Here is a 27,657-nt window from a genome sequence, read left to right on the forward strand (position 1 = left end):
TTTATATCGAAAAGTATAATCTTCAGGAGGTAATCAAACTGGATCTTTCCACCAAACTGAATATCATTTAGGCAGATGGAAACAAGTTTGTGGTGTTTGTATTGGAATGGCGCTTGAAAAGGTATGCACTTCATGGTTGATCCTCACTAGGTAGTCAGTATTTGTTGCATTCACTGAAGATTTAGTGATTCACTACCAAACAAGCAGTGTACTTACATTTTAATTATCAATTGAAAAATTACTAAATTCCAATTCTAAAAATATATAATTTAAGTAACAAAGTTTAACAACAAGAGTAGTTGTACTCAGGAAAACAATAATTACGATATGTATATTCATTGGTATTACAGTTAATATATTCATTGTTGAAAGTCTTTGGTGGAGGTATTATTATTATTATTATTATTATTATTATTATTATTATTATTATTATTATTATTATTATTATTATTATTATTATTATTATTATTATTATTATTATTATTTCAGTAGATGAAAATTATTAACATGGAACAAGCACACAGGGGCCATTGAGTTGAAATTCAAACTTCCAAAGAACGTTGGTTTCAATCTCCCACCACAGACCCCACAATGTGGCAGTAACTGATCATAACACAGAGCCAGTGATTTTTCCATTGCCTTGGGGGAGGAGCAAACTCGTAACATTTGAGCGGCATGTCACGACACCAGTGACTATACCAGCGGAATAGTAGTATTCTTTTTTATATATATGATAAATACTACACTTGTTTTTTAAGGTTGCCACTAAATCCGAGGGCAAGTTAATCATATGTAGTAATTCTATTTCCTTAATTCATAGTACGTAACATGTTTTGGTCAAGAAAAATTATTAATCACTACTACAGGCACCTACTGACTTCCTTCCATCTACCTGAGAATAATGCATGAGAAAGACATCACCACAGTTAGATCTATTCATTGAAGAAAATGCATTTAACAAATATATGGCCATGTATAGCTTAAGCTTTACCAAAAGAAATTACCTTAAACCAGTTGAACAGAAAAATATGAAGCTAATTTTACATGTTAAAAGCATTTGTTAAACACTGCTTTTATTTTCCAGGGTAAAGTGACAACTCACAGTGACACAGACTTTGCTATTCAAATTGTAGCTCGTAGAGGAAATGGAAACAAAGGAGACATTGCAGTTGATGACACTTGGACAACAAAGGGGAAGTGCCATGATGATCCATCAACTGTAAGAATATAAAGAAAAACTCTACTAAACTAAAGTTTACTCTTTGCACATTGAAAATAAAATATCACACTTTGCTCTATCTACCATATTTTCCAGCTTATAAGGCGTACAGGAATATAATAATGAGCACTTCTTGTATCTTGTTTGTGTTGTCCAGAATGTTTATTTTGAGAAGGTGCTGTTGATGTGATCTTAGGGTGCTAATGCTACCTTCATTTCTTATTTCATAAGCTTGCATCCACTGCCTAGTATTATTTTGAGAATTGTTCCCAGCAGTTATTTGACTGCTAATGTATAAGAAGATATTACTTTCAGATACTTTCAGAAGCATCATGTATTAACTCAAGGTTCAAATTGTTATGTGGGAAGCTATTTCCTTTGGTAATGCTGACCAGTAATAAGAATGACAGCAACTTATGACATTCTGCTTCTTACCCTGTAGCTCTTTTCCATTCTTCAAAATACAGTTTCAGTTGATTTGGTATATTTTTAGGAAGCAAAATCTGCTCCTCTTCATCTTTGATCATTTATGCTTTACCGATCATGAAATTTAAATCTGTTCAAAATTTTTTCTTTAAAAATGAAATAGACTTTCTAATCATAATAATACAGTTGATCCCACTTGCAAATTAGAACAGCCAGATATATGTAGATAGATACTATGAGAACTTTTATATTTTAACAAAGAAAATTAAACATATTGTTACTTAGTAATGAGTTGTCAAAATGCTAAATAATTTCCAAGTCACTCACACAAAACCAAGCATAAAGTTACCTGGCATGTGATCCTGAAAAGAGAGTAACTTTAAAGATTTCGGAACTTGAATTACAGTACAGTGGTGTTTAAATTTGTGTTGGTTTACCTTTCATTTAAAATAATAGTCCCAAAATTTCACTCTTGTTAAGGGTCCAATGACCAGACTTGGGAAAGAACTAAATGATTGCAAAGAGTTTCTTACAATACTCTGACATGCTATGATAATAGACAAAAGAGCTTCTCTACATTTTCTTAACAAAAGAGTAATGGCACTAAAATTGTTATGCATCTTATATGTGAAACGGTTTAAGTAAATTAAAAGTCAAGCACTGCACACTTTTGTCATGCATATGAAAATATTGTTATAACATAATTTTTGCTTTCAGTTTATGTGTTCAGATGGCAAAGTCATACCAATTGAGAATGTCTGCGATTTTTCTTTCGACTGCCAAGATCAGGGTGATGAAATGCTTTGTGGAGATTGTGCTTTCGAGTTAGGTATGAATAAGCACTTTACACTTTTACAGATTCTGCTAAGGCTATAGTAATAATTAAATATTAGACTAAGTATGGTAGCATTCTGTACTGTATGGACATTATATTTTGGTACTGCAAATCATTGCCTTTTGCCATGACCTCCATGACTGTTAGGCAGAGATGCATCAATTCAGAAGTGAAACTTTATACTGAATGTAAGGCAAGATAATAGTTCTTTTATAAAAACAAAAAGAAAAATGAACCTGCCAACCCAATCAGTTGCAAGTTTTTTTTTTTTATTTTAAACAAAATTCAAATGCTGTAAGCCACTTCAAACCAAATGGTAAATTTTGTTTTCAAGGGAGTATGAATTTTTTAATCTGGGTGCTTACAGTGGGTGTGTAGTGAAAATTTTGCCCTTTTTTAAAGTCATCTTTTCATTGAATAAACTGATGAATTATGAAAAGAATTAAGAAAACAGTTATGTATTCAATACCTACGTACTTCTTGGGATGAGTCAGTCATATGCAATATATTTTTTGTTTATGCATGATGTTTTAATACTGCATTTATTTTTTTTTATTTTCATGATTTTCATATTACAGGGTTATGTGGATGGAATATCCTGCATGAAACAAATTATGTATGGACCCGAGGTCGAAATGTGAGCGACGAGACACATTCTAAAACTGTATTTGACCACACATTTGGCACTGAAATTGGCTATTTTGTTTATGTGACAAGTGTCCCGAGTGAAGAGTCAGGTTTTGCCGTTATGAAGACTTCTGCCCTTCATAATGCTCACATAGATTGTGTGATGCAGTTCTGGTAATTATATAAATTTTGGTCATTGTGATTTTCTAGATGTTTTATAGACCAAATATCTATAGCATTAGTTTGAAAATTTCATTGTAATGAATACATTATTTATTTCTGTATTACATCTTTTAAAAGTTAATGATTGACTGTAAGTAAAAGGTATGTACCAGTAAGTGAGGTGTCTTCTAATCTTTTGTAAAGGTATGGTTTTTGTAATTATTACTCAAGTGGAAATATGTGTCTGATTGCTTGATAAGACTAAATGAATGTTTTAGGGGTATCAAGGAAACATGCGACGTGACTTGACCTTTCCTGGCATTTCCATTTCATCATTGTCATTAACAGCATCTCTGTGCTTAGAATAAGGTCTTCTCATACATTAAAGAAAGAAATGGGAGAACAATGGTATGGCTTACCGGTCTTGTCAGATAGATGAGGACTGAGGAGAATCGGGCAAGGGTTGAATTCATTAGCCACTTATAAAGGGTATAGCAAGAGTTGATGAATCTTGAATTTTGAGTAACAGTTTTGAAAACAAGCCTTTGGTCTGATATGTGCCAAACAAAATGCCATTGTCAATTGGCAAGAAATTCTCTGTAATGTAGAAAGTATATACATTTCAGTGGGGTCAGTACATTTAATTCAATGAAGTTGTTACTGTGATATTTTGTAACTAATTGCACACTACTTTTCAGGTACATTGAAAACTCTGCACCTATTATACATATTTTTACTCGACTTAGAATTAGCATTGTGAGAAATGGGGAAGTTAGTCATTGGTTTTACCTTATGAGCAAGAGTAATCAGGATTGGAAGTATGCTGAGGTCAGGCTACTAGGTGAGTGTTATGGATACAGTATACTTAATTACGTAGAACAAATTTCATTATGAATATTTTCATTTACTGCTTCATGGTTATTTACATTAAAGTATATATATAAGTAATTCTGACTGATGTGGATGTTCAATACAAATGCATTAGTTTTCTAACTTTGCTGAAGATGTTCTTAAGTTATTAAATTCAAATTAATTATCAAGTGGAAGATTTGATAGATGCATTCTGTGACCATATAATTTCTCTTAGACAATGGTGATTTACCTTCAGTACTAGACAAATGCATTACGTACAGTATTACATATTATATTTTGGTATTGTAAAGGTTTATAATAAATTGATTATGATTTGGTTAACATTTTCATTGCTGTCAGTTATACTAAACTGTAGTGTAATTTCTCATATAAAGGTGTTATTTACAGTTATTCATCACAAATATAAACAAAATATATCTGCATTTTAGTATTTGGGTGGTGCCAATTTACTCTATAACAGATTAACTTTTACAAAATAAAAATATTACTTAGTTAACATATATTTTGCTTTAAGCTGCCTCTACATTTTTCAGCAGGCAAGATTCATGTCTGTGTCAGCATATTGGCATATTGAGTACATATTTTGAAATGAAAGCTAACTTTAAGAAAACACCAACTAAACTACCCCCCCAACTCACGATCCGTTCGGGTAAAACATGCAAGGATTTCATGAGAGTGCCTAATATTCTTGGATATGCATAAATTATTCTTGAAACTAAGTGACTGCACATACATGCATAGTACTAATATACTATTGGCTGACTGCCATTTTCTTTCCCTCTGTTTAAGAGGGACTGAAGCACCCAAGAATGTTTTGCAGGCACATAAAAGCTAATTATAAGTATACTATACATAATATGGTTGTGATGAAACAAATAACTGTTAAGTACATATAGTATCTTTCACATTTCAATGAAGTATTACTAGATTTTACAAGCATCTGATGTACGTACTGTATCGAAGTGAGTAACTGTACGTTTGAGACGTGAGGTAAAACCCAGAGGTGCTATCTTGAGTTATTTTCAGATTGGCTTGGGGAATTTTCGGTGCAGATTGAAGGCCAAAACCTTGCTTCTCCACCTGATTTGGCTATTGATGACATCACATTTGTACAGTGCGCATTACCAGTTTCTTCTGATGATTGCCCAGAAGGAATGCTACAGTGCACATCCACAAGTAAGTTGCTTGCAGCATTTTGTGCCAATATCTTGATTTGTTACTTATAATATAGTACCGTCATTTTCAAGTCAGCTTGATTTGTATGTTTTATCTTAGGTAATTTTTTTATGTGTAGAGATTTCTTAATTGTCTCCATTCAAGATTACATGAATAAACACATTCTTGAGGGGGTATGAAGTTTGAAAAGAATGTGAAATTCTGGCTATCCAAAAAATGAAAGAAAGGAATGTGTTTAAATGGGTTTTAAATATAAATGAACTACTGCAGTGTGAATGTTATTAGCTCACGGCTTTTAGATTTTTTATATACAATAAAATTATAAGCTTTGTATGTTGTGCTACGTTTTAATGTCAGTGCCATATTTGGCTGTTTTCAAGTATTCATTATCACTGACTTTTGTATCATTGGGGTTTAGCTATATCTAAATGTAGGAGAATAATCATCAAAAGCTAATGTTTTACCATTGGCATATCTTTATTTTCTTATAAATTAATATTTTGTAATTGATTTTGGATTCCTAGGTCATTACACCAATGCATTACTACTGTATTTATAAAAATGTGCTCCTTCAGAATTATGCATCAGCCTTGAAGTGATATGCGATAACACAAATGACTGTGGAGACATGACTGATGAGCAGAATTGTGACGGTTTTAATATATGCACTCTTGAGGATGGTGATGCCTGTGACTGGACACAAGAAGAAGTTGATGATGATTTAGGTAAGTTTTGGGAAATTTTAATTGTCATTTAGACAGTAATTTACCAGTTTACCTCTGATCTTTTCACAACCATATTTTATATGTAATCTCTGGTTAAGAAATAAGTTTAGTTTTTGTATATGTAAAAGAAAAGGTAAGGTCTACTGGAGTGGTTCCTTCTAAGCTCTCTTCACTCAACACATGCCCATACCACTCAATCATGACATGCTTATTACCTCTGTTATCTTTACTAAGCCTACCCTTCTTATTTCGTCATTTTCCAATCTCTCAAGCAGCGATACTCCCATAATCCTCCTCAACATTCTCATCTTTGTTCTCTCAAGGTTTACTTCCGCTTTTCTTATTAGAGCCCATGTTATCAGTCCATACATTAACACTGGTCTTATCACTGTGCTATGATCTTGACCTTTAGCTTGATTGGCATTTTCTCACCACATACTACTCCAACTACCTCTCTCCACTTCCCCCATGCAGCTTTTATCTTACTGTCAACTTCAGCTTCACATCCTCCCTCTTGGCTTAAAGTAGATCCTAAGTATTTAAACTTTTCCAACTAGTTTATAATCGAGCCTCTTCTTTCATGCATTTCTATCCTGCCTCTATCTTCCCTACTGCTCACCAGAACCTCTGTTTTATTCACAGTCATCTTTAAGCTACCTTCTCTAAAGACTTCTGCCACTCTCCAACCCTTCTTTCTCATTTTTAGCAGTAATCACCAGGTCATTGGCATACAACAACTCCCACAGTTTTCCATTTCTGATCTCTTCACTTAACACATCCATGACCACCACAAACAAAAATGGGCTTAATGCTGACCCCCGGTGTAATCCAAGACTAACTTCAAAGTTTTCTGTTTCCCCAACTGCCGTTATTACTTTTGTGCTCGTTCTTTGATACTATATCATCTCAAGTAGCTTAACCATTTTTTGGGACTTTCCACTCCCTCAAACATCAAAACATTACTTCTCCTGGGATTCTATCGTATGCTTTCTCCAAGTCTTTAATTGCACAATACAACTCCTGGTTTCCCTTTAGCCTCTTTTCCTGTAGGTGTCTTACTATAAAGTTGGCATCCACTGTTCCCTCTTCCTCTCATGAATCCATGCTGCTGTTTCCTGATCAATACAATCTCTCTAAAACTTTTAATCCATGCTCTGTTAGTTTAATTCCCATGTAATTACCCCAATCCATGACATCTCCCTTCTGCTTTTATATAGTATATACTATTAGACTTTCCTGCCAGTCCATTGGCATTCCTTCCTCTTCCCACATAGCTTTTGATAAATCCTGCATCCATTTCTCCCCCTCTGTACCTAGTAATTTAATCATTGCAATTTGGAACTTTGATGGACCTGGTGCTTTACCATTCTTCGTTTTAAGTAAAGCTCTTCTAACTTCTGTATTCTGTAGTATGTCCATCACAGGTCCCTCTACCCTCAGTGCTTCCCCATCTCCTCTCTCATTTTCAGTATTTAAAAGTTGTTCAAAATACTCTCTCCATCTCTTCTTAATGTCTTCATCCCTGTACAATATATTTCCATCTCTATCCATGATGACACCCAATTTACCGAAATCTTATCTTACTGTCAACTGCAGCCTCACATCCTCCCTCTTGGTTTAAAGTAGATCTTAAGCATTTAAACATTTCTCCTTCTCTTGTTCCTAGCCTTCCATTCAACTGCTCTGCCACCCTTCCAATAGCCATACCTTACCCCCTCCTCGCATCTCTTTCCTCTTCTCCGTACCGTTCCACTGCACCCTAGGTATACCTTACTTTCCAGTTCTTGAATGCTTTTGAAAGTAAGGCATGCACAGGGTGCAGAGGAATGGTACAGAGAAGAGGAAAGTGATGCGAGAAGGAAGGTATTTCCCAGCCAGTGGTCACCACATACGTCAGCAGTTTCTCTAACACTGATCCTCATTTTATAGAATAAAACACAAGGAATTTTAGGATTGGAATGTTCGTGTCATTAACTTTATTGGATTAGGTAGATTTTAGTACTGGGATTATATTGTTAATGAACAAGATCTTTATACAGAGCCTATAATCTGCAACAAAGTACATACCAGAGCTATGAACTTTCACTTTCAGGTTAAAGAGTTAGTTGTAGGTTTTAAAACTTCATCTGATTCCATTTCCTTTTTATATCAGTTCAGTTCATCATTTCATTCATGGTAAGATATCATTGTTCATTCATCCTTTATCTTTTTATACTAGGCTAGGGCTAGATAGGGGGTGGGCATTGTTTCCAAAGCTATTAGCCTTCAGAATAAAAAGAAAAGGTGTACATTTTAGTTTTTGAGCTATGAATTGCAGTAGATGTATGAATACTTGCACAAATCATAATGACCAAATAGAGTTAATATGCTGCTAGTACAATTGTAACAGATTTACAGAGGAAGCTTTACTTATTCTCATTTGTATCAGCAGAAAATTTTATTCACAGTACTCATAGTATAGTATAATGTGTTTTTATTTTAATTATGATTATCATCTGTTCTTTTAAAATGACAGATCCATTAGTCTTTTCCTACTCAGCTTGGTGTGCATAAAATCAGAATTTTCCTTTTTGAAGATTTCACATTATTTACTCTGTGAGTCTTAATCTCTGAGAATGAAAGCGACTGAGCTACTACTATGTGTGTGTGCATAAGTGACTCATCTTTCGGCACCAAAAAGCAAGTCAAATAACTCACAAACATTTTAGACACTAAACTTTCTTGTACCATTTATCTTCAACAAAAAAACAGGACCTCATGATGCCTTACTATTGTGGGTATATTTCTTTATTCAAACTAGAGTTTGAGAAGTGTAGAACCAAAATAGCAAAATACGTAAAGCCCTGTGTCGTCTTTAACAACTTGTCTGACAGGTGAAATTCCTTTTTACTGAACTTCACCCTGTTGCATAACTTTTGAATAATAATTGAAGCAGTCTTTGTAAGGCTGTGACATTATGTTACATAGCTTCATCATCCGTGAAAAGAAAATTTGTTACTGTAAAACTAGTGATTTTTGTTCAAGCCTAAAGTTTCTTTTATTAGACAATCCATCCATTCTAAGATTCAATAAGACTACCATCATCTCATCAAGTGTATAATGTAAAATGTAAGAATAAAATACCTGCATTGGGATGGAGCCACAAGTCCCTACTTTATGCCTTTAGTATTTACAAGAAAACCACCCAACATTTTTCAGTCATGATTTTACAGTGTTTACAATTTTGGGTGGATAACCTAGTTTTTTTTCAATATCAAAAAGCATCTTCTATTATCATGATCAGATCTGTCAATCCAGTATATATCAGGACAGACATTTTAATGGTATTTGCTTATACTTGCCCTTAAGAGAAAACCAAAGGATGTCAGTCATTGCCAAACCACCAAATAGCTTGGCTACATTTCGTTTAACATTTCCCAGAGAATGATGTAAAGTTGTATGCAACTTTATTACTATTTCACTTTATATTATGTACTTTCTTAATCTCTTTAAATACTCTGCTTGCAAAAAGAATTTGTTTGGAGATTTGTATTTTTGTTGTTGCATATTTTATAACAGTTGATGAAAATGGACATTTACATAGCCTATTTTATTCCAGATTGGAATGTTCAGCAAAGTCAAACACCAATTGGAGGACGAACTTACTTGACAGGACCACCTGTGGATCATACCACAAGGCTCTCTGATGGTCACTATATGTATGTCACAAGTCCTACTGCTGGCAGCGATATGACTGAAAATGCTTTGTATAAGGCATGGTTTTTGAGTCCTGTTTTAGAGAATGAAAAAGACATATTCCCTTGTCAACTGAGATTCCATTATTATATGTATGGAAGAGATATTAGAGAACTTAATGTGTATACAAGGGTGGACCTTGATGGTGAAAAGATTCTTTCTTTTTCAAGAAAGGGAGAACAAGGACAGTTTTGGGATCGTGCAGTCATATCAGCTGGTTCAATAACATCCCCATTCCAATTTGTCATTGAAGGTATCGTGGGGGATCTTGCATTTTCTGATATTGCTATTGATGATCTTTCCTTCACAACAACTTGTATTTACAGTAATGAGACACTTCCTGGTGGACATACACCTGCACCACCTTATAACCCATGTTCACAGGATGAATTCTACTGCCAAGTAAGAGATGAATGTATATCAGTTTTTAAAAGATGTGATTGGATAGCAGATTGTTCCAATGGAGCTGATGAAGATGACTGTGGCGCATGTACTTTTGAGTATGGCTTGTGTTCTTGGAGTGATTTCAGTGAGGGTGTCTTTAAATGGGAGAGAATACTTGCTGAAGAAATGAGTATGTATGATCACCCATCTTATGATCATACTGAAGGGGACTTATCTCATGGCCACTTTATATATGTTGTAGGAGCAGATGGTACAGATGGAAAAACTGCATTGCTAAGGAGCCCAGCATTGCTTCACTCGTCTTCATATTACTGTGAAGTACACTTTTGGCTCTATGTCAGACAACCTACAAATACAAATTTAGCACTGTCTTATATCAGGAAATTTGATGGGAAAAAGATTTCTTTGTATAATATGACATACCCAGTACCTCAGGAAGAATATTGGTTTGAAATTCTTGCTTCAGCACCAGCAGTAACAGCTGGATCTTACTTTATATTGGAAGCTACACCAGTGTTTGATGTACCAAGTGATTATGCTTCATCCAAAACATGTGTTGCCATTGATGATATAAGTTACTTTGACTGTAATCAACGTACACTGGGATTAGATTGCAATTTTGATGATGAAGTTGAACACATATGTACATGGCGTCAAGATGAAATGGATCAACAACAGTGGCTATCTAGTTATGATCTCACACCAAGACTTCCTGATCACACAACAGGACATGGATACTACATCTTCATTAATTTTGATTTTATTGAAACCCACACGGAAGATAGAGCACGGCTAATAAGTACTGTAATGCCTAAGCCATTAGGCTCTGACAATATCCTTAGTCTTTGGTATTACTGCTATGGTGAAAATGTTGGTGCCTTTAGGATTATTCTGAAGGAAGTACACAAGGAAGAAGAAGAACATCTCTTTGAAATTAAAGGCTCACAGGATGAAAGATGGCTCTACTTTGAAAAAAAACTAGAACTTGAAGATGATTTTACTATTATTCTCGAAGGAGAGTGGGATATCATAGGTCCTGGATTGTTGGCTGTTGATGATGTAAAGATGGGATCAAAACTTCATGAAAATTTATGTGATTTTGAAAATGATTTCTGCCAGTGGCAACAAAGTTCTGAGGACAATATTGACTGGAAGAGAGGCTATGGAGATGAAGGTCTTGCTGGGCACCCTCTTGTGGATCATACAACCCACAGTGGAAGTGGTTATTATGCTTATATTGATTCAGATCAGGGCAAAGAAATGAATGGACTCCTTGTGTCACCTGAGTACACATCGGTTGGTTATCAGTGCCTTAAGTTTTGGTATCATATGGATGGAGACAGAGAACTAGGATCCTTAACAGTGGAGGTAATTGACTTGACAACCACATCTAGGAAAGTCCTTTGGGAAACTTCCACGATATCCTTTGAAACATGGAGTGTTGAAAAAGTAAATGTTCCAAATTATGAGAAGTATACTGTGCAGTTCAAAGTTAAATCTGGATCAGGAGATCATAGCAATGCTGCCATAGATGATGTGGAATTCATACCAGGAATTTGTCCACCTGCAAATGAATGTACTTTTGAGTATGATTACTGTGAATGGTTTAATGTCGATGGATCTGATACTTTTGATTGGATACGATCATCTGGTTCAGAAGGTTCAGGTCCTTCTGTTGACCATACAATAGAAATGGACAGTGGACATTACTTGAAAGTGAATCTTGAAAGCAAAAAGAAAGGAGACAGTGCCAGATTGTATGGTGCAAGTATTTCTTCTGACCTAAAGTGTGTTTCAGTGTGGTACTCTATGCAACACATTGTCGGTGCTACTCTTAGTATTGACTATTTGGGACAAGAACCTACTCCTTTGGTAAAGATCCATAACTCAACATTAGATTACCTGTGGGAAAATATCAAAGTAATTCCAGGTGAAATTACTGGGCAGAGGTACAATGTTAGGATTAGCATTGAAGTTGATGAGGATATAGCCACTTCTGAATATACTGTTGTAGCTATTGATGATGTGAGTTTCACCACTGACTGTCAGGAGCCAACACTTCCGCCATTAACAACCATGCCTCCACCTACTCATCATCCTTCCATATATGACTGTGATTTTGATATTAGTGACTATCCACTTTGTTCTTGGATTCAAGATACAAAAGATGATTTTGATTGGATGCGATGGAAAGGTCCAACTCCATCACCAGAAACTGGCCCTAAGAGTGATCATACCACAGAATCAAAAGAAGGCTATTATCTCTATGTTAGTACCACAGGAGCACATGAAAAGAGGGCGCGTCTCCTCAGCCCAACCATTTACCCAAGTATGGATGGTTATTGTCTATCCTTCTGGTACCATATGCATGGTTTCCAAATTGGGACTTTAGAGGCAAAGTTACTAAAGACCAACAACCAGACAAAAACGCTGTGGCGTAGAGCTCATGACCAAGGAAAAGAATGGTTACAGGCTGAAGTTTATATAAAAGATTCAGAAATGAGTAAAATGGTCATAGAAGTTTTTCCAGATGCTAATGGAAAGGGAGATATTGCAATTGATGATATTGCTCTTGATCTGAAACCATGCTCAGTTGGTACTCTTTGTGACTTTGAGACTGGTATGTGCAATTTTGAACAGTCTTTAGAGGTAGATGCTAAATGGGATTTAGTTGAAGCAACTTCATCTCCAGCAGAAGAACATAAGCCTCAAGCAGATCATTCACTGGAGGCAACTGGTGGTCACTATCTTCGACATTCCAGTCCAGGTACAGCTCTCATCTTTACAGATCGTATCCACCCAGATTACAAGTGTGTTGAATTCTGGGTGCACTTAGATGGAAACACCGCGTATCCACCAGCAGAATTAAAGGTTTATGTACGCAGAAATGGTGAGGTGGACCCAGAGCCAATACTGGAGATCACAAGTGCACTGGGCATTCACTGGAATAGATATATACTTCCAGTTGGGGAAGAATCTTATTACTCATTAGGATTTGAGAGCCATCTTGATAATCAGGATTATGTAGTAGGCCTTGATGATATTAATCCAGTAATAGAGTGTGAGGCTTTTGATGAGTGTGATTTTGAAACAGATTTATGCATGTGGCAGAATACTGTTAATGATGATTTTGATTGGTCTTTAATAAGTGCAGCAGATTTAGATAACATTTATGCTCCAGAAGTAGATGTCACTTTAGGTGAACCAGTTGGAAGCTTTGCTTATACAGATATAGCCAGTAATGTTCTTGAACTAGAACGTTATGCTGTACTCCAGTCAAATGTATTAGAGCCATTGGAACGATGCCTAAGTTTCTGGTATCACATTCAAGGTAAGGAAACTTACTTCCATAAGCCATCTATAATAGTTAGTATTAAAATGCTTGATCAGGAGACACCAACAAAATTATGGTCTCAGAAAAAGTCAATATTTGTTGACTGGGTTTATGACCAAGTGACCATTGACGCAAAATCTAAACATTATTCTATCATGTTCACTGCTGTTAGCGACCATGGCAATAGTGGTATTATTGCACTGGATGATGTTAAAATACTGAAGGGAAAGTGTGATAATTCTACTATACCAGACTGTGTAATGACCTGTGATGGTGGAAAATGTATACATGAGGATCAAGTTTGTGATTTTATACAGAACTGTGACAATGCACAAGATGAAAGATCATGTGGATACAATTGTACATTTGGGGATATCTTTGACCATGAAAATTGTCTATGGGAAAATCAAAGCAGTGAGGGAGCAGTTTTAGCATGGCTTGAGCTGGATGGTAAGGCAAATGACTCATATGTTCCTCCAGTAGATCATACATCTCTAACTCCTGAAGGTTATTCAATGGTTGTATACCCAATTGACAGGTCGCAAAATGCTGATCAAAAGGCAGCAATTCTTCAAAGTCCAGCCCTCCATAATGCTGCAGCTAACTGTCGTATGTCATTTTGGTACACTATGTATGGCCGAACAAGTAATGTTTCTTCATCTGCAAATATAGGATCTTTAAATATTAGGTATAAAGCAGGTGATAAAACTACTGATGTATTTAGTACAAAAGGTAATCAAGGTGATGAATGGAAGCCTGGCATAACTTACCTAGGGAGAATAAAACCAGAATTCCATCTTCTGTTTGCTGGTAACCGTGATTTAGATGTTGATGGTTATATAGCAATAGATGACATCAGATTTGAATTTTGCTTCCTTCCATCTCCCATGGTAGATCCAACACAGTGCTCTGAATTTTTATGTGCAAACAAGGCATGTATATCTGGAGAAGACTTATGTGATTTTGTGGATGATTGTGGTGATTCATCAGATGAAAAAGAGGTCTTAGCAAACTGTTCATATTACGCTGGGCGCTGCAGTTTTGAAGATGGCTCATTTTGTGACTGGACTCAAGGAGATGAAATGAATTGGAAGTTGGGATCACCTAGTATAGAGGATATCATACCATATAGAGATCACACACTTAATACAGTCACAGGATCTTATATTCATATTGACAGTGCTGATTACCAGGTTAATGCTACAGTAGCTACTTTATATAGTCCCATTGTTACCTGGAAAGAGTCATCTGGAGATTTGTGTCTGTTAAGAATTTTCTATTATATAGATGGACCAGGTGTTGACAAACTGACAGTCTTAACAAGGGATAGTATTGGAGGTCCAATAACTGAACATCTAACAATATCAGGTGCTGTTGGTCCATACTGGGAGAAAAGTGAAATTTTTATCCCACCAGATGCTTTCATTGGCAAACAAGTTCAGTACATAATTAAAGGTGAAACCTTGGACTATGATGGAAGTGAACGATCTGTTATTGCAATTGATGATTTGTCATTCAATATAGGATGCATCCGGTCATTTGATCCTTTACCAACAGCACAGACAGTAGTTACTACAGCAAAAACACCATGCCCAGGATTTGAATGTGAGAATGGAGAGTGCATTCCATATGAGTATGTCTGTAACTTTATTAGTGATTGCCAAGATAATTCTGATGAAAAGACATGTGCAGCTTGCACTTTTGAGGACAACATGTGTGGCTGGCAGGACAGTAGTGTAGGTGGTTTGTACTGGGTACGTGATGAACCAAAAGTCCTTGGGCGAGAAGGACATATGATGATTGTTGAAACTAGATCTGGTAGCCTTTCAAATTCAGCTGAAATGTTTACTGTTGATCTTGGAAAAACTGGTTCAGGATGTCTTATTAAATTTTATTATTATAAACAAGGTGGAGAATTTGGAGGTTCAAGCCTTCATTTAATTGTAACGACCAACAAAGGCTTCACAGATACTCGCTGGTATGTTACTGATGACAAAGGTCATAGCTGGTATGAACAAATTGCAGGCATTGGTGAGCTTGAAGCAGGTTGGAATCTTCATTTTGATGCTTATAATTATATAGATGACGGCCTAATGATGGTTGATGACATAGAGTTTATAAACTGTTCAGTGCCAGAAATCCACACCTGCACACCAGATCAGTTACAGTGTACTAATGGTGCATGTGCTGATGTCGATCAAATATGTGATTATAATGATGACTGTGGTGACAGAACAGATGAACTGGAAGACCTTTGTAAGAGCTATCCTGGGAGATGCAGTTTTGAGGAAGATTTTTGTCAATGGAGTGTAGAGAGTAGCAGTGCAGAGTGGTTCCGCAAAAGGGGCATTGACATAGCAGAGGATGTTGGGCCTGATTATGATCACACCTATTTCAATGAAACTGGGTATTACATGTACTTGATGAGTGGTATAGGTGACAGAGGAAAGGTGGGGAGGATGCATAGTTCTCCATTCCAGCGGTCTAGTGGAGAGTGTTCATTTAGATTCTGGTACATGATGAGATCTAATGAAAGTGCTACTCTGACTGTATATGTTGAAGAGGCATCATCACTATCAGTTAACTTACTACCGAAAGTTATTTTCCAAACTCAAGGAACTTTCGAATATACATGGCTAAAAGTCAGCAAGGAAATCGTATATTCAAGACCTTTCAGGATTTTGATTGCAGGCACTTTAGGAATCAAAGGTTCAGGAGGCATTGCAGTAGATGATGTTTCTTTCACCCCTGAATGTCAACCTATTATTCATTTGCCAACTACAACTCTTGGTCCAGATGTTTGTCCAGATGGACAGTATCGGTGCAATTCTGGAATGTGTGTCCCTGATGAAAATGTTTGTGATTTCCGTTACGATTGTGATGATGGAACAGATGAATTGATATGTCCTTCATTTTGCAATTTTGAATACGATTCCTGTGGCTGGGGGGAAGTCAGAGAAGATAAACTGAACTGGGTTGTTGCTAAAGCTAATGATAGTTTCTTTGGAACTGATGTACATGGACCATATGTAGATCAAACTGATGACCCAACAGGACATTTCTTGCTCCTGTTCTTAGAAGGAGATGAAGGTACAGAAGGACAGGATGGACATTCCGTCACACATTATTATCAGAATGCTGCTCCAGAGTGTCATTATAGTTACTGGTACTATGTGAATGGAAACCTGGAATCTGACATAATCCTCCGGTTTTACACAAATGCATCAGGTTTCACCAATCTGGACTTCTTTTCAACGGATATTGAACATGAAGATTTGTGGAAGAAAGGCATAGTAGGTATAGGAAGGCAGCAGAGTCCATTCATGCTGTCTCTTTATAAAGAACCTTCTGCTGAATACCCTGGAGTATTTGCTTTAGATGAAACAGAATTTTTCGACAGTTGCCATTATCCAGAACCTACTGAGGGAGACTGCGATTCATATCAGTTCCACTGCCCCGTTACTAAGGCAAGTTTTTATGGCAGTTATTTGTATAATACATTTTGTTTAAAAAGTAACTTCACTTATTAACTGTGGAGTTTACTTGTATATTAAATTAGGCACAATATATTTCCAAGCCTAATTTGATCACCATTTTGAGTTAAATAGGAATTGAGATTTTGAACAGAAATTCAGTAAAGTAAAATTATTTGTGAAAGGCTATAAATGATGATTTTGTTTTGACAACAGGTGTGTATCAGGAAGGATGAGATGTGTGATGGAAAAGATGATTGCGGAAAAGATGACGATGAGACTCTTGAAAGCTGCTCAAGTTATAATTTCATTACTTTTGAAGATGAAAATTGGACAAAATGGTTCCAGCAAGGTGTGGATGGCTTGGATGATGATTTTGACTGGACACTTTCAACAGGCTCTGAAATACCAAGAGGTTTGTTGTTGAGAATTTGTTGATAAATATACAGGTATTCAAGTTTATTTATAGATATTTATTATTACTGTATAGTGATCATTATCTGATTAGTATCACTATCACTAGCAAGCCATCTGTTGCTGAAGTACTATGTTATGAATAAGAGTTAAAAGGTGGTACAAGGTACATTGTGTATCTTTTAGAGTGAGCTGTATTACTTTGTAAGTAGCAAATTACCAACATTAATCTTTTCACAAGATATTAGTGAGAATTTAACAGACAAATACAGTAACTAAACCATCATTATTTATTTTGGCAAAATTTGCAGTATTAGAAATAATCATCTGATTTTAAAACTGGATGAATAGTATTGTACATATTTGTCATGAAGAAGTACTTTCCAAAACCAACTGATTCTAAGGTTTGGCAGCCTGGAATTAATATGTAAATAATATCCTATTAAAAGTCTTATCCTTCATCACAAGAAATGGATAAGACCTGAAAAAAGTTTATTAAAGAGTTGTTAAAATTACAAACCCTTGAATGATAATTCATTAGGTCCACAAACTTTTATCAGATTTTATGTATGTTCTGTTATTTGTTTTTGGAGCTGAAATCATGGGTTCATGAAGTACTATGTGAATACGGTGTCTAATTTTTCTTGAGTTGAAATTATTACATTTATTTATTAGGAAGATGTATTACGTCGAATACACTCTCAAAATAAAATTTAGAATTCTTATCAGAAGGCCTGTCTGTTGTATTTTATGATGAGTCATGAACCAAAATGTTCTATACATTCACACAACCATAATCAAGCCACGCATCTTATATACCAAAACTAATACTGTAATCTAAAACACGTACAAAATTTTGATGCTCCAGTGATGCTTATGGGCTGTAAATCTTCATAAAACACATCAGTCAAACTTCCTGCCACAATACGTATTGACGTCACCATTCTTGTAACTTTTAAATTGATTTAGTAGCATATTTGGTTATGGTACCTAGGTTTTTTATATAGTACAGTTTATAATGGTGTCTGTACATACACTGAATGCAGTGCGATACCCAAGAGTTATTACCAATGGCTATTCAGATTGGAAAGAGTATTAGCATGTGTTAAACAATACTTTGGTTTGAACAGATGTCTGATCATCTTGCAGCAACCCACAATGCTCTCTCATACTGCTCAAATTATATTGAAATGCAAAGTTTCCAACCTTAACACCAACATATCATGCCGTTTTTATATTTTATATAAATGAGGAGCCTTTTATTTTTATTTCTAAATTTCTTGAACCCCAGTTTCAGTTATCAAAATAGTTAGATAAGAGATTCTCAGCAGTGTCATTAACAAAAGATTTGTACTATTAGTCTCATATTAAGTAAAACTTCTATATCTTTAAGTGGACATTAATATCACTACCAGAAATGTAACCATAATTCATATAGGAGATGATAAGTATACAGTATCAGGGAAAAATATGGAGTAAGAGGATATACATATGTTCTCCATTACTACTGCAGGTATTCTCATGAGGTCATACTGTTTTTTTATATAAATAATATGGTTGGTTTTTTATATAAATAATATGGTTGTTTTATTTTTGAGGGAATAGTGTTAGATTTGTTTTGATATCATTTTGGCAATTGATATTTAAGTTTAGCCACAACCACAAAACTCTTTCCTTCTTTACCCTTTTTTGCACTATCAGTAGAGAATTGTGAAGTTGAGCAAAAGAAACTTTATGTGTAATACTACCTTCTTTCTAATGCTGTTAAATTAACAGAGGTGAGATTACTCAGTAGACTCTCATATTCACCAGGGTCTGGACCAAACTTTGATCACACCACTTCGAGCAAAGTTGGGCATTTCATGTACCTAGAAACCAAGGAGCCAGAACGCATAAACAGCAAGGCTTGGCTACTGAGCCATTACATCAAAGCTGGACCAGAGTGTACTTTGACATTTTATTCTCATATGTACAAAAAGAAGGATGCTGCCTTGGCTATTTATTATAAGTAAGTATTTATAAGAAACTTGTGACATTCATATTATCATTTCACTAATTTATGAAATCTTATGAATACGTACTGCCTAACTTTTTGGAAAAATTAGCTTCTTTCTTAAAGATTATATTTTTATGTTACTAAAAAGAAAAAGCTTTGAGTTAAAGTAAACACCAAGAATTGTCAAGAGTTCAGAATCATCTTGTACTCTTTACCACACACTGTTTTCCAAGTAATTTTTTTACGGTTGGATTTCTAAGTTATAATTTTGTATAGCATATTTGTGAACTTTCAGCAATGCTCTGGTGCATCAGCTGGGAATGATTATCTCTATATGTAAAATTTGACCTACTTATTATACGTAGTATCTTGGTCAATATCGTATTCAAATTTGATGATTGTTTTTTTATTAGGAGTCAAAATTTTATTTAGTCTCCTTCATTTCTCGATTGAATGGAGTTGAAAGTAATTCCAGATCTCTAAGTCTATAAAAACAAACTGCAATGAAGGTGCTTTAATGTTTTATAATGTAGTTGATGAGACATATAGACTCTCCATCACATTGCCTTTACCTTTTATTTTTATGGCAAAGATGAAAACGATCATTACTGAATTATGCTTTTTGCAATTAAATCTAGGGAAGGAACATAATAACAATTGCAGATGCAGTCCATAATGGAGAGTGCAGATCTATTGGAGATTATAACAAACTATATGAGTAAGAGACACAAATTTTGGTGATTTAGTATAATCCCATCTTTCTTGGCTATTTCAGAGTTGATGACAAAGTCACATTAGTTTCTGAGACAGTAGAGTCCATGGGTAATTTCTGGCTCAAAACAATGATAAATGCAGACAGACTACCTCTCCATACACCTTTGCAGTTCATTATTGAAGGAAGAATTAAAGAACAAGAACCCGGTGATGTTGCAATTGATGATTTCGTCTTTTCACCTGACTGCAAGTAAGTTCTGTAACTTGTTCTTTCGTGTGTTAATCGATGTGGTCATGTTTTCCTTCAGTTCTCTTCAGTTCCCTCCATGTCTGTCCCTGAGCTGTGCTGGCGCCTGACTGTTGAAGGTTCTGGACATAGCAAATGATCCATTTTATATGTATGATCTTCATGTTTGTTTTGTTTTTTAGTCCTTTTTATGACCTCTTAGTTTCTTCCGGGTGACATTGCCTTTGCAGAGATCCTCTCTCATCTGTGAAGCACTTTTGTTGACCATTCATCTATTCATCTATTCATCATTGAGTTTTTGGTAACATAAACATATTTATGTATTGCAAAGTTGTATGAATTATATTTTCTCTGAATGTTACCTGAATCATTACCTGGGTTAAAAGCCTTATAGTGAAGAAAGTTTAAATTTTATGGTAGGTAATCAGTTTTTTTTTATTTCTATCAAAACATTACCAACACTTGTTTCTAGAATATATTTGGAATCTTCAGCATTAATTACATACACATTAGAAATATTATCATTCAAATTATTTAGCAAAATGATGATTGATGAAGCATTCCAGAAGACTTGATGAAAAATAGGCTGTGCCTCCTAACACTCAGAGCTACCTTCAAATCAAAATAACAATTTGTTATAAAAAAAAAAAGCTGCAGAAAAACGTTTTTCAAATCGTTGTCAACATATGTATATTTACAGACCTACAGCTAAACCTGGTGATAACTGTACGGATACCGAGTTCATGTGCCCTGATGGAACTTGCTTGTACTTGGATCAAAAATGTAATTTCATTCCTGAATGTCCGGATGGAAGCATGGCCGATGAAGCAGGTTGCCGTAAGTATATCATCTTCTCTACTTTCTCATTTTTATTACATTTACATTAGGTTGGTGACTAGGTATCTCTTCTTCACAAAGATTAGAATTTAGAAATCTAGTAAATTTCAAAAGCTAAAGTTGCCCAACAATTTTACAGAACTATTTGGAATTTATCCATTATGTGAAAAATGAATGAGTTATAGTTCTTTTTGTGAGGTTACCTGTTAGAGAAAATCTTGAAAAAATAACACTTCTCTCCATTTCTCTCTCTCTTTTCATGCATGCATACATATACACAAACTATATAATATATATATATAAATATATGTATATATATTATTTATCGATATATATACATATATCGATATATATTATATATAATGTTTATAATATTAATATAAATCCTATATATATATATATAATATAATAATAATTCTGTATATGTTATATATTTATATGTATGATATATAAATATATATATATATATATATATATATATATATATATAGTATAGTCTTTTATATAAGATTAAAGTACTTTTAAAAGTTTACATAACAGTGTAACATAACTTGAGGAAAGGGCAAGATCAACACACATAAACAAAATTAAAAAGATCGGCGCATGTCGGTGCCAAAAACTCAATTATCAATGGTAGACAAGCCCCATAAAACTGGTGGAGTTTCCGTTCCCAACGGCGTAATGATAACCGAAGATCAGTGATATCAGTGCCAATCCTAAGTTATTTGTGCCGCTGTTAAGTGGGGATCGGTGCCAACAACTGGAGATTGGCTCTGATAACCAGAGAGCGTCTCATATTTATGCTGAAAAGCCAGCTATTACTGTGGGTGACCAAACAAATAGAATATCACAGTAGTTACTACGTTTTTCACACTTTAACATCTGAATATTGGCCGAACCTCCTGTGCAGTAAGCTTCCAATTCATTAGCCATTTTATACAGAATGCTCATCTGCAGTGCATCAAACTCCCTACACACTACTTTATTTAACTATGGCTTGTATATTGATGACATTGCATCACCAAAGCCTCTAATTATATACAGTACTTGAATGCATGAAATTCAACCTTTCTCAACAAAAGCTATTCTGGTAGAAACTTAAGCGATAAGTAAAAAGGCTGACAAACTAATGAAATTATTTGTCTGTTGTTCCCTTTGACTCACCTCTGAAAATTAATTTGCAGTCCAAAACCAACAGTCTCACATTTATTACCTTACTTGGTTTAGGTCAGTCTGACGCTCACATACATAGCGGACCTCATGGTCCATTATACAGGTTATGAAATAGGCATTTAACCTGGTTGTTCTTATACTTTACCAGAATTCTCAGCAAATTACCTGGTAGGTATTACATAGTAGAGAATACAAAAAATATGGTTAGTACTTGGCAGGTTCTATATGCAGGTCACTTATTCAATGGTTGCTTGGTTTAAACAGCACTTATAAAGTCGAAATGTTTTAAGTTTGTGCAAAGCTTTGCCAACACCTTTGTCATGAGGTGTCTGAAATAAAAGTGGTTTTTTTGAATTTGCATTTGAATTTATGCCTAGCTGAAACAATTCAGTCATTTTTATACATACAATAAAATCTTTTATAATGACCCCATGTGTGGATGACTATAAAATCCTATAATGAAACCATATGTGGATAACAGATATTATGCTAATTTGTTTCTTTTATCTTTCATTTCATTCTCACGTAAACAGCAACATCTGAATGCACCTTTGAAGGATCAGGTCTTTGTAACTGGGAAATTAATTCAAATGAGCAGCTTGCGAATCCCTCTTCAAAATTCACGTAAGTGGGTCATCTTTTTTTAGCTCCTGCTTTAGTTCCCTGTGATAACTGCATTTAGCAGGAGGGAAGATTCCACTTGGTATCCAGTACTCTTTATTTGCTATGAAATACTATATGTATAGTATGTTTGAGAAGTAAGAGATATATTACTTGTTGTATTTTTAATAAGTGTAGCCTTAGCCTTATTCCAAACCAGAAATAATCAAGAGTTCAATTCTAGTGCTCCCAGAGACTTTTCAGTAAGACCAATAGCAAGAAATGGAAGATAGCACATATTTTAATAGGCATATTTTATTGGCAGATATAAGTGGGGTGTGGTAGGAAGTACTAATACGTTTCTTTTCATTTAGTGTCAACCCTTTCCCAGTAGGCGTACTGAGAGTAAGGAAATACCCTGCTTGAGTAAACTTGGGTCCTTTACATTATAAGGGGAAACTTATTTTTTTCTTTGTTAATGTTGCATTGAATAAGATTATTTAAAAACAGAATAATTTCCTAGAATTAATTTTCAACAGTTTTAAAACTTTTTTTTATCATTTCTGTAGTTTTGCCAATTTTTATTTACCATTCCTTTATCAACAGCATTTATTGATATAAAGTAGTTTAAACACGTGTTTCTTTTCTCTGTTAGTCTTGGTTAAACATAAGGTGAGAAATTGTTCAATCAGAAGTCAGTACGTATTTACGATGATTACAAAAATACTGTAATAAAATGAGACAGTAAAAGGAGTTGATATTTCTCAGTAGCTTCCATAAATCATATCTTTCTATTTGTGTGAAATTTATTTTTTGGGGAAAACTTTTTGTTTTAATTACTACCATTGCTTTCTTACGTGGGTCAGGTGGAAAGTGATGCGCCCCAAGGACCCTCTGAACAATACCCTACAGAAAGATTACATGCCACGATTTGATCATACTCTTCTGGATGAAACTGGCCATTTGCTCTTCACTGTTTCTGATGAAGGAGAGTTTGAGGCAGCAACCAGCTTCTTGACTTCCTTGTTTATAGGTATAATACTAATTGTATATAATTTGAGCAGCACTGAACTTTGTATCTGGCTTACTTTAAAATTATTTACTGGTTTGTATATCAGTCTCTCAGAAGTCATCTTCACACAAGCAGAGAAATTCTAACATTTCCCCAGTTGATTTAGTTACGCAACGACTGTTTTATTAAGACAATTGATGTGATGATATTCAATGGCTATGTGGTTTGTATATTGTCCTTCATGAGGGTAATCAAGATGATGTTTATCGTCTTGAATAGAGTCACTCATTACTGCTTGCTTTCAGGTGAAGCTGGCATCACTTGTCGTCTAAGGATGTGGTACTATATGGATGGTCCAGAACCTGGGTCACTTCATTTGCTACTGATTTCTTTGACTGGTGAAATAACTGAGCAGTTTGAAATAGAGGGGAACCAAGATAGAGGATGGCATGTGGTAAGGTTTCTTTAAATGCATAACATTTGGTTTTTCAACATGAGAAGGCATTTTACAGAGTCCCTAGATGAGCAATTGAATAGGCATTACAAAAGCAGGCGATACCAGAACATCCATTAAACTAGTAGTGTTACTATAATACAAGATATAGAGTGGAGACAGTGGCCGGTGTCTTAGATGAATCTGAGATACATGCTGTTGTCTATCAAGAATTACTACTGAGTCCTTCACTGTTTAACCTAATAAAGAAGGATGTCATGAGTAGATGACCTGTTGTTAATAGCACAATTAGATGAAAAACTTTAAGAAAAGTTTAAGAATGTGAAATAGTTAAACGGAGATGAGAGGACTGAAAATTTAAAGTAAGTAAAAATAGCAGGAAAAGAAACAAAGCAGAAAGTATATTCAAGGAACTGGCTATGTTGATGCTATGAGAGAAGAGGGCAGTGCTAAACTATACTGAATATAACTTATGGTATTACAAGAGATGATTATGTTTAAATGCATAGATAGATTTTTTTATGCCTGAAATATATAAAATGAGCAAGTATGGATGAGAGGAAAACAAGGTGTCATCTGATTGTAGAACGGCTGGATTTAAATGAGGCTAAACGTCTCTGTTACCTTGGAGGCACAATTGACATAGAATAAAACTTACAACCTAGTCTAATAGTGAATAAAAGTATCTTAAAAGAATAAAAGAAAACAGAATAAAATCATCCGTATGAGATCTTTACTACTTTATGCCACATAGACATGGATGACAAGGACAGTGGAGGATTTTCATGGCCATAGTATTGGGAAAATGAAATTACAAATTAGGAAGTTGAGGAGAGATGTGAAGTTCACTAACTGGAAACTAGCCCGATATTTGAGTGATAAGAATTGATTTGGATATGTAATGTGAAGGGATGAGGAACAGAAAGTAAGATAAGTATTAGCATGAAATAGGAATGAACAAACAGTCATGTTGATTGGGTATAGTAGATGAAGGCCTAGATCAGAGAGGAATTTAGTGGAAAAATACACAAGACAAAAGATAGTAGACAGAACTCATTTCACATCTAACCCTGTGGAGGTAAAATATGCCACATTATTGAAGGTAATGGTGATAATGATGAGGTCACCACCAAGATTGCTTTACAATTTGTTGGGAGATCTAACAGTGTGCCTTGCTCAGTAAATTTCAGATGTGTTAAATATTCACTGAAATGTCACTTTCTCCCTAACTGTTTTTCCTTTTACTTTTCATTCATTTCATTTGGTCTCTTCCCACTTAAGTGTCCCAGTTTTTTATTTACCTAAGTACTGTTTTCATATTATATCAGAAAAATCCTTAGGACAAGCACTGTGAGTTAGAAATGTGAAGAGTTCTGTTTGTAAAGTACTTTACAATAACATAATTACCCAAACAGGTGATGAAATGCAATTCTGTCTCTCTATTATAACTTTTAATCAAGACAATCTTGTGCAGCGCCTCAGTGGCGTGGTTGGTATGGTATTAGCGTCCCACCTTGGTGGTCGCGGGTTCGATTCTCGGCCATTCCATTGAGGAGTGAGAGATGTGTATTTCTGGTGATAGAAGTTCACTCTCGACGTGGTTCGGAAGTCACGTAAAGCCGTTGGTCCCGTTGCTGAATAACCACTAGTTCCATGCAACGTAAAAGCACCATACAAACAAAATAAACAAACATAAACATTTGTTGAAATAAATGTTATTTTTTCATAAATATACTTTGTTTCTAGGTGGAAATGCCATTAGGTCATCTTCATAGTCAACAAGTGTCTCTAGAAGTTAGAAGAGGACTCACATACAGAGGCGCCCTCTCAGTTGATGACATCCGCTTTATGGACTGTGAGCCTCCCATCCCACCACCTTATGGTATGAACGAAATTGTTTCATGTTGACGATAAATGAAACTAAATGAACTTTTATACAAACGGAGATAAATGACCTTCAGCTCTGCAGCGTTCAACTAGTTAATGTATATGTATTCAACCTTTCAACTCTCACTTCATTCTGATCTTCCAGGTGAAACATGCAGGGATGAGGACCTATTCCAGTGCAGCAGTGGAAAGTGTATTCCTCAGCCATTAGTCTGTGATTATGCTAATAACTGCTTTGATGGGTCTGATGAAAGTGATTATGGGTGCAAAACATTCGTGCAAAGGTGCAACTTTGAAAGTGCTTGTGATGAATGGATCCAGGAAACAGATGTGGATTCTGGTGACTGGGTTCTATCAAGGGCCTCATCAGATATGACAGGAATGAAGCCCTTAACGGATCATTCTCTTGGAACTAAAGAAGGTGAAAAACTAGTATTACATAGCTGGTTCCTAATAAAATGGAACAGGTAGCAGTAAATAAGTAAACTTATTTTGCAAGATAATTTAATAAATACTTGGTATATTTACTGTATACTGTAAATGTCAACGAAGTATCTTAGTCTTCAAAAATGTTTTATGGATAATCACCATTTGTGATCTACAAATATGCTTTGTTTTTGAGAATGGGATGCAAATTAAGTATAATTTATACATGGTTAGCTTTTCTTGGCTGGATAAAGTTGAATTTAAGACTAGCTAAGTAGTAAAAATTACTAAAACGATCTCAGTGAATAGACAAAGTCCATCTCATGTATGAAAATAAAATACCTTGTATGTTACAGTGACCCAGCCACCCCCATATTTGCGGGCGATACGTATACCAAAACCTCCCCTCCCCCAAATAGCTCAAATCCGTGAATACTTGAAACCCTTCTTAAAAAAAGCTTATTTTTATCGAACACAAAAGCCCACTAAAAATGAGTATACCTGAGTATTTCAATAGTTTTATCACAAAAAGTGCTTGTAGCCATGAAAATGATATGAACATTTTTCAGTGAAAAATATGCACCATGACTAGGCGAATTTTCCGCTAATAATGTCTATTATATGTTTCATAGAGAACCCTGAAAATAGGTGAGTCCATGAATCTTGAGAACATGAATACAGGGGGATTTACTGTATTCATAATTTTATGATCTTGATGCAGATCTCACAGCAAACAGACAAAAGGAGACAGAAAAATAAAACTAGAAGAAGAGAAACAAGTTATAAGTACTACAAGGCTAGTAAAGGGAACTCAACATAGTTAATTAAATAGCCATAATATCCAAGAAGTGAAAAAGTAGGAAAAATAGATCATCAGAATGGCACATCATGTAGTTACCAAAAGAGC

At 35.0% G+C, this 27,657-nt stretch overlaps 1 protein-coding gene across 1 annotated transcript in view; it reads left to right on the top strand.

The window, feature by feature from the left end:
• LOC135202165 (uncharacterized) overlaps positions 1-27,657 on the top strand; it is a 193,387-nt gene that overhangs the window by 149,225 nt on the left and 16,505 nt on the right. Inside the window, 16 exon segments of the mRNA XM_064231420.1 lie at positions 1,085-1,219; positions 2,363-2,474; positions 3,059-3,281; positions 3,968-4,110; positions 5,169-5,318; positions 5,894-6,043; positions 9,642-16,984; positions 17,207-17,405; positions 19,217-19,412; positions 20,176-20,364; positions 21,062-21,198; positions 22,905-22,995; positions 23,838-24,004; positions 24,289-24,437; positions 26,184-26,319; positions 26,470-26,745. Coding sequence (XP_064087490.1) covers positions 1,085-1,219; positions 2,363-2,474; positions 3,059-3,281; positions 3,968-4,110; positions 5,169-5,318; positions 5,894-6,043; positions 9,642-16,984; positions 17,207-17,405; positions 19,217-19,412; positions 20,176-20,364; positions 21,062-21,198; positions 22,905-22,995; positions 23,838-24,004; positions 24,289-24,437; positions 26,184-26,319; positions 26,470-26,745 — 9,796 coding nt within the window.

The sequence above is a fragment of the Macrobrachium nipponense genome, chromosome 30, assembly GCF_015104395.2.
Source record: "Macrobrachium nipponense isolate FS-2020 chromosome 30, ASM1510439v2, whole genome shotgun sequence".
In the NCBI taxonomy this organism is placed as follows: domain Eukaryota; kingdom Metazoa; phylum Arthropoda; class Malacostraca; order Decapoda; family Palaemonidae; genus Macrobrachium; species Macrobrachium nipponense.